Source organism: Fusarium pseudograminearum, chromosome 3 (assembly GCF_000303195.2).
Source record: "Fusarium pseudograminearum CS3096 chromosome 3, whole genome shotgun sequence".
NCBI classification, from domain to species: domain Eukaryota; kingdom Fungi; phylum Ascomycota; class Sordariomycetes; order Hypocreales; family Nectriaceae; genus Fusarium; species Fusarium pseudograminearum.
The window spans coordinates 2,999,424-3,007,946 of record NC_031953.1 but is presented as its reverse complement, the minus strand read 5'-3'; the positions used below and the strand labels follow the sequence as shown (position 1 = coordinate 3,007,946).

Genomic DNA, 8,523 nt, shown 5'->3' with positions numbered 1-8,523 from the left:
CGCAGTCATAGCCGTTAGACCACGAAACCTACAATGAGCTATATCCTGTGACTCATAGCTTTGAATTATGTAGATGTGGTGCTTGATGTGGTGCCTCTGAGATGAATTCTTGTCATGTCAAGGTTTTTTTTACAGAGGTTCCCGGTCAAATGGGTGGGTCCATGCATGTCGGGCCGATCCCGGGCCAATCAAAACGGGTTGCCTGATTTAGCTCCACTCTTTAATCTAACCTCGATTCCCGCTCTTCCTAATACCTAACTTCACAATATCACCAATAGGCAAGATCCATGCCCTCAACCACCAGGAACTCCACCAAGCTAGAATCCCCAGCTCACCTACTATTCTGCCATAAGGCAAATAGGTACCTACCTGGCTTGGATAGCGAGAAGACATACACCAGAGACTGGTGGTATAATGCACTTCAGCTAGCAGATAATTGCGCCATCCCAGTCAAAGGCGACGACTTGCTGGAGACGAGTGCGAAAGCCCAAGCTCAACTGGATAGCCTCATTGCCTAGGGCCATCTTAATGGAATCTCCTTTTCCCTGAGCAAGACAGAAGTTATGCACTTCTCTAGGCATCGCTCCAACCCCGCTCCCACAATCACACAACGATATCGCTATTAAACCTGCCCTTATCCGTACTCTGAGATAGCTTAGAGTTCACCTTGACTCTGCCTTATCGTTCAACTCACATTGAATAACGGGCTGCCCTCGCCCAATCCATCGCCAACCATACGCGGCCTCTGCAAATCCACGCATAGCATCCTGCCTACTCAGCTGTCGCTTCCTTTACCGTTATCTGTCGCCTACTTAGCTATCGCCCATATTTACCCCCTAAGACTCAAGATGCTGTTTTTTCTATTACTTACTAGCTTAGCTAGCCAGCTAGCCAGCTTTACTAAAACCTTTTTAAAAACCCGATAATTTATTCTCGCATTCTAACATTACTGTCCGCGACTTGCCAGTAGCAGACCTTATTAGTCTGATAAACACTGCGCCTCCTTGCACAACCTACCTATGTACTGGCATCATAGGTGGCTATTCTTTTTTTAAATATTTTCTATGGAAATATGGCCACAGTAACAGCAGATGCACTCTAATGAGAATACTCCTTATTATCTGTAAGTATTATTCCTTTTTTCTTATTGAAAAGGAGATAGAAGAGATTTACTAACATACCTACCCATAGTACCTTCCTCTCTGGGATTATACTCACCTTCCTCACTATCTCCATCTCTGTTACCATCCCATCCTCCTCCTCCAACCTTTCATCCAACATGACGGTTGACGCAGATGGATACAATTCCTCCGACGAGGAGTTCGAGGAGGCTCCAAATCCCTATGCAAATGTAGGAAAAGCAAGCATTGAGGCAATCAAGGACAAAGCCACAGAATTCCGCAAGTTATCGAAGCAGTTTGTGAAGCAGTTACGCCCTACTTTACAAGCTCCAAAAAGTACCTATAATGTCAACTTATGGGGGAACCGTCTAGAGACATTCATGAGTTCATCCTTGAATCTGCCGTAAGTACCTATATGAACTGCATTTATCACTGGTTTCTAACTATATCATAAGACCTAAGACGGCACCAACTGCCGACCATCTTGTTCGATTCTTCCAATTTATGCCAGACGCCCTGGCCGGACGTTCAAAGGATGGTAAGGTTTCCTTGTCAACGATGCGTTCCAGTCTTCCTGCTTGGCGGCATCTTCTGGTTTGACGTCTCGCTCATAAACTGGGGTAATACTCGGTTCTGAGATTACCGCAAGGATAATATCTTCAGTTAGTGTCGACTTTCCGGATCCAGGCCCGCCAGTAATTGCGGCAACTTCAAATGGTATATTCTCAAGGCTCCTTAGGACATCATACCTCTCGCCGCTATGATGACGCTTGCTGACCTGACGGCCTAAGGCAGGGTACTGTTTAAGCCAATTGTGAAGCTCCTTTGTCTCTCTGAAGCGCTGGGTATAGTCCCAGAAGCGTTTTGTGGGAACCTCGCTAAGTTCGTGCATTGCCGTGACAGCTGCGCACTCAGCCTTGATGCTTGTATCATCAGGCGTGAACTACGCCTTGAATGATACAGCAGTATAAGATGTCTTAGCTGCTTTCTCTTTGTCTGGCTGCCATACATTGGCTAAGAAACTGCCAGCGGTGCCTTTAATTGTGATGGATGGCACATCTATCTTGACTGGCGGTTTCTTTAGGCCGATTGGCCAGTTAGATTGTATAGCATTCCGTACTTCACAAAGAGCGACGTTAGCGGAATAGCCGGGTGGAAGCTGTCTTCGAATCGTGCGAAACGATTCACCATAGCCTGTGGGTTTGTTTTGCTCACGTCCTTGGCCATTCGCACGAACCCAGTCGTGGATACGGTCTCCCCACTCAATATCCCACTCGCCATCTTGCTGACGCAACCTGGTCGCGAATTGCCTGGCTGTAGCAGCGAGCTGAACATCGACCGGCTTGGCTCGGTGTTCTGCGGCTGCTTCCTTGCTTGGGAGCCTTACTAGGGCGAAGATGGTAGAAGCTGCAAACCTGTGGCAAACTTGATCCTTGATGGTTTCGAGCTTCTTTTCCAATATTTCCTGCTTGTCCTCACGGTTGTCTTGGATCGCTTTGTCAAGTTGCGCCTGGGTTTGACCTGAAGATAAGGTTTCCATCATAAATCATACTTTTGAGCATTATGACTCCAATGCCCTCACAAGATCCTGGGTTTGACGCTCGGCCATGACTCCCTTTATTTCGGCGAGGCGAAGATTCTTCAGGAGGGCGGATTTGATGCTGTTAAGCTGCTCGATCGAAAGAGCAACATTAGGTATGCGTCTGGCAGTGCATGGGAGTCTGATGTAGATGTTGAACGGCACATCAACGTCAGGGAAGACATCCGCAACGCCATTAGAGAGATCGACGATAAAATACCACCGAAGGGGTTGCTTATCGACGCGAATGCCGTACATTTGCATATCGTTATCCTGGGGCTCCCAAAGAGAATACGGGTCTTTGATGGCTACCGCCTGTAGCGACATTTTCCATAGCTTTGCGGCAAGCTCGTCTCGCATTGCAATTTCCTCGACAGCGCCACCTAGAATCGAGACCGTCTGCTGTTCTGCGTCGACGAAAATGTCGGCAGAGGAAACTGGGTTTTCAGGATGTTCCAAATCCTCTAGAACAAAGTTGTTATAGGTCAAGTCGGTATAGCTGTTCTTGCGTGCTTCAGCAAGCATCTCCGCATAAGGTCGGGAATATACATCAATGTTTTGCAAAGCGTGCCACCACTCAGTCTTGAATTCGCGCTCGGCAAGGAACCAGAGTCGGATAGATAGTTTGGAACTCTGCTGGAACTCAAGGCGTTTCAAAACGGCATCTGCAATGTCGCACATAGCCTTTGGATGAGACTTTCGTTGTCATTGGAATGATAACGTCTTTGTGACGATAAGATCTTCGGCAGCAATATCGATGCGGACTGTACGAATGTTGTCGGCTGCCTGCTCGATATCTCGAGTAGGGTGGTTGTCCGACATAATCATCGACGGGAATGGATCTATCTTTGTCGTAGACCCCAAAAGACCTTGCATGCTCATCTCCTGATGCGCCACAAGGGGCAGTAAAGTTGATTTATCTGTACTATCGACATCTGCAATGTGAGGTATATCCAGTATACTCTAGTGGGATGACAAGAAATGCAAATGTAAACGCCTTTGACCGGTTTCGGATAGCAAATTGTACCGTAATAGTCGGCTTAACGTAAAGCCCCATTGCAAGTTTGATTGTGGTGTGCAACAACCCTGGATATGGTCCAAGTCCGAGACGCCGGATAGTATGGTCTGCATAACCAGGGAGGACGATATCGTTCATAAGAGATGATACAGTCCCATTTCCCAATGATTTAACACGATCCACGTTGAAGTCTTCGTCATCTGGGACGCTGAGCTGGCCAATTTTCTCGTCATCTGGGCTAATGTCTGCCGCGGCGTCATGTGGGATAGTAGACTGCATAGCGACTAACGTGTTCTAAAAATATATTAGTTATGATGCTTTTTATATGAACGGCTAAGATAGATAAACTTACTTCAAAAATAAATCCTTGTAGGTTGTGAGCCTGTAGTCTGGAAAGTTGAGCTTGAACTCTGCTGGAGGGACCTGCAGAGCTTTCACCCGCTGGTGGCAATTTATGCCCTTGCCCGGGCGGATCTGACATGATGATTGAGGATTCGTGTCGTGTGTGTTGTGTGCGATGTGTGCGATGTGTGTGTTGTTTGCGTTGTGTGTGTGTGTGTGTGTGTGTGTATGTGTGTAGGTAGGTATGAGTGCAGGATGTTTGTTGCTGCTGTAGATGAAAATTAGGGTAAACAGAGAAAATTTTCATCCTAATCAACGTAAGTAAAACTAGGCAGCAGTAAAAGCATGGCACATACTGGTGAGTGATAGCAGCTAGATAATATTGCAGAAGGCAACAGCTGGCAGGGCGGATAGCAACAGCTTGGATAGTAACAGCTGGCAAATGGTAATATCTGGGTAGCTTTGCAATAAGGCGAAGAGCAATTAAAGAAAATGAATCCCTTAAATGACCTACAAAGTAGGCAATAACTCACTCAGGGCAGGGACGAAATTTCATCTACTGCGCCAGTAGATGCCCTATTCCCCTAAGATATCTTAGGAGAGTACTAAAACTCATTGAAGGCGTGAGAAATAGCTGGTGTTATGTTTAGATTGCAAATGTCTAAGAGCAAGAAGCGCAGATAGGTATGCAATAAAAGATGATGTAGGAGGTAAAGATAAAACCCTTACCTTGCGTTGCCTTGTGTTGCCTGCTGCCTGCTGCCTGAAGTTAACCCGTGTGCGTCTTTGCTGAAGCAATATTGAAGCTATACACGGGTCAATGTAGGCATAGGCATATTAACTCCACGGCGAAGAGGGACCTGATCAGTGAGAAGACTGCTCGCCAACCACCGAATCGCTTATAGTAAGTCCTTTCCCGTCATGCATGGAACCCGGGCTCAGTGGCTCAGTGCAGGTGCCCATCCCGTATGCGCTGGCACCCCTGGTATGTTTGATGTGGAATCTCGGTCGTCTCCAGGATGGGAGCGACCAGCTTGACATCATGATCAAGTGCCAGCTATGGCCAAAAGATCTCACCTCACCTTACCGTCAGCATTTGTGCTTCTTGATAGCCGCCAGCGTCAAAGGTCAGATGAAACTGCCAACGTCTTGTTTGCCTACTCGTTTCGAAAGTGAATGTCTGACCATCAGCATATGTGGACCTGTGTAGGCGTCACCGAGTTGGGTATTCCTGGCATGGTTGTTGAGATCGCGGTGGAGGCCAATTGCACCCGAAGAGTTGTATTTCACGGAACTCTTTTTTAAATAATGATTTTGTTCTTGTCTGCTTTGTCTGCTGTCATATTGCTGAATAGGCCCAAGTCATTTTCAAGTGCAACGACTTCATTGAGCGCGGTCGCGACGAAGGAATGATGGTAGCTACGGGGCTCTAGCATCAGCTCCTCCTTGGTCGGCTGCGAAAGTCGTATGTTAGTATGAGGGGATTCGATGTGCAAGTCACAGGATAGGAATGATGATGCACCCATTGTAACAGTGAATCAAGAGGCACGGCCGGCGGCCTCGGGCTCGGAGACGGCGTGATCGGTTAAGCCAGATGAGCTAGGTATCAGGATTCACCTTTATTACGCTTGAGGACGGTAACAAAGATGGAAACATTCCACATCACGGACCACAACGCAAACACATACCAAACCAGTGATCGGTTATTGCACTATCAAACCCTTGGGAACCACCATCAGACAACGACTGACATGTTCCCAGACCAAGAAAATAAGTATACTTTTGGTCGCTGTTCCACCCATCAACCTGTCTCTGTCTGCCCATGCATGCTAACTCTATGTACATAGCAAGTGACCCCAAAATGACAACGGCGACCTGCGTATTATATCCAGACTTTGAAGCCAACACTGATGCTCGTACAACTTGTTCAAACCAAGATTAACCATAAACGCAGTCGATGCATTTCCCCATGTTACCAAATTGTTCAGTCAAGGCCGCCGTTGTCGTGATGCCGTAAAATATAAGATTGAATCGAAGAGTAAGCAGTCGGCTCATGTCCGATAGCGCTGTGCAAAGCAACAGTCGCTCAGCCCGCTTATGTATGTACCCATACCGGGGAGTGTTCGTTCTGTTGTGTATGTGTTCCCGTTCCCCCATGTAAAAAATCAACGCCTTCCTGGTATCTCGAAATGCAAGAAAAACCCCATAGGTTGTGAAAATGTGAGCCGGAGAAAGTGAGATTCGTGTGCTTCATGGGCCAGCTGTGGCCTTTTGTCCTCTCGCGTGGAACATATTTCATTGATCCATTGCCGAGACCCTTTCGGCTCAGGGTTCCGGCGTTGGATCGGGGTTGGTTGCACGAAGTACTTTGGGTGCTTGGATCCTCCTCGAATAGTCATGATCGTCCCGCAAAGTGTTGATACTCTCGTGGCTTGCACTTCGAACGTACAGGCCCTGCTTGAATGGATCCATTCGCGGATCAACCTGCAGGGTACTGTTGCGACTGCCTGCGGCGGCTGAAGCAATCGGTGAGCCATTGGTGGTGCTCATATCAGGTCGCTGAGCAATACCCGAGGAACTATCTCGGATACTGGGGTCGTCCCGATAAGCCTCCTGCTCGTTTTGTTGCTTCTTGCGACGGAACCAGAGGAACAAGACCACGCCTGCGGCGAGGATGACGGCAGCGATAACGCCCACCACAATGCCAACAACCTGGCCAGTGCCGAGTCCGCTTTTGTCAGTCGTCCCAGACGTGTTTTCGTTTGCAATTGTTCCACCAGTCTGTGATGGCGCGACAGTCACCGTTCTGACAGTGCCCCCTGCTGTGACAGTTTGCACGATAGACGATTGCTGATCCGTCGCGCTGGCTGTCGGCTCTTCGCCATCAGTTGAAGTGGCCTTGGTCTCGGAAGCTTCGGTAGAGGATTCGTTTTGGTCGGTCTGGATCTATAGTCAGTCTCTGTCCAAGTATGCTGATCACATCACCAGATTCCCGAGTTGGAATAGCATGCGTGCAAAGGCAAGGCAAGGCGTGGCGTACAGTTGAGCTTTCTGGCATCGTGGAGGTTGTCGACGTGGATGTCGACTTGGTTGATGGCTTCACTGTCACTGTGTTCTGTACCGTCTCAGTTACTCTGGACACGGCCATGGTAGTTGATATTGCCTGAGTTTTGCCTGTTAAGCTGTGGAATCTTACCAAACTCGAGGAGATCAGGTGGATCAAGATTATACAGGTGGATAGCTGGTGGGCAGACACTCGTCCGATCACAACGTGCAAGGCAATCACAACACAAAGCATAATCATATCACAGGATTGCACTCACTTTGGTTGATGAGGGAGAAGGTCCTCGAGATCCGGATGGCTCTATGTTGCCAAGGTTGACATATCCATATACACCATCACCACCACAGACCTCTTTCGGCCATGCGGGACAAGGAGTATTGCATTTGGATTTGCTGTCTTGCACCGACTTGACAGGGGCGTAGTTTGAGCACCAACACAGCTTGCCTTGGGTGATGGCGTAAGCGTAGTCATCGAAACAGTGATCATGGCACAGGCCGTTGGTCTGATATATACTGTAGTCTATATCTCAAGTTAGATGCTTTCTTGATCCGCGGTTGAAGGGTTACGTACTGCTGGATGTCTCGCCAGTGTTGAAGTCGGAACAGTATTCGATATCTAGGGCGTGGGCCAAGGGTGCCCATGTCGATGCTAATAAGAAGACAAGGCCCGCCGATTGGGCATTCCTGCAAAGAGGAAACATGTTGATTATGAGTTTGGTTTGAAAACTACACCGAGTTCGAGGTTAGAGTTTGTTGGGTTGGGGGGAAACGAGTGTGGCCTGGCAGAGAGGAGGACAGACTCGTGATCCAATGTGACACGCCTTTACCAATTAACTTGGCAGTAAAAGAGCAGGTGAGGTCAGGTGCGACAGAGATGAAGCAGGTCGATCACGACACAACACGGTCGCAGTAGACTCTTAGAAGCTCAAAGCCATACCACGCCGGATGTCGAGGATGCGGTGGTACCGGTGCGATCTTGGTGTGGGTAAATGTCTTTCGGAGCAAGACAGCCGGTATCGTCAATCGTGATCCGAGTCGAGCGAGGTAACACAGTCAAGTGACCCGCTGGTTGAAAGGCGAGGAAGTGAAGGGTGGCTTCTCGGAGATGGGGCCCACGTTCGGTAGCAATGTCGGTTAGGATATCTCGAGTTCGTCAATGCTGTCGATGCCGATGCCGATGTCAAAGTCGAAGTCCAATTGTAGTTGCGATGGTCGGTAGCAGTGATAAAATCAAGAGCTTCGTGTTGATGCTCGTGTTTGTCGATATCAGGCAATCCTCGTAATTCCCAGTCAAACAATACGATACAATACGATCCCCAAAAGTTCAACAATGCGAATCAATAATCGTCCCAAGAAAAACCCAACAATCCAAAAAAGAGAATCACAAGCGGGTAAAAAGA

The 8,523-nt window shown here is 48.2% G+C and overlaps 2 protein-coding genes across 2 annotated transcripts, besides 1 other annotated feature; both read right to left on the bottom strand.

The window, feature by feature from the left end:
- Positions 1-425: 425 nt before the first annotated feature.
- Positions 426-3,997, bottom strand: FPSE_06251 (uncharacterized protein; the record flags this gene model as incomplete). Its single annotated transcript, XM_009259369.1, has 10 exons — positions 426-545; positions 695-745; positions 872-900; positions 951-1,017; positions 1,219-1,341; positions 1,765-2,064; positions 2,131-2,631; positions 2,704-3,384; positions 3,433-3,663; positions 3,728-3,997. The coding sequence occupies 10 exons, from the start codon at positions 3,995-3,997 to the stop codon at positions 426-428; spliced, it is 2,373 nt and encodes a 790-aa protein (XP_009257644.1).
- Positions 3,998-4,219: 222 nt separating this feature from the next.
- Positions 4,220-4,296: a microsatellite.
- A 2,089-nt stretch (positions 4,297-6,385) lies between these two features.
- On the bottom strand, positions 6,386-7,824 carry FPSE_06250 (uncharacterized protein; the record flags this gene model as incomplete). The annotated part of the gene is made up of 3 exons (XM_009259368.1): positions 6,386-7,000; positions 7,384-7,643; positions 7,695-7,824. 3 exons carry the CDS (start codon positions 7,822-7,824, stop codon positions 6,386-6,388), a joined length of 1,005 nt encoding a protein of 334 aa, XP_009257643.1.
- Between the last annotated feature and the right edge of the window lie 699 nt (positions 7,825-8,523).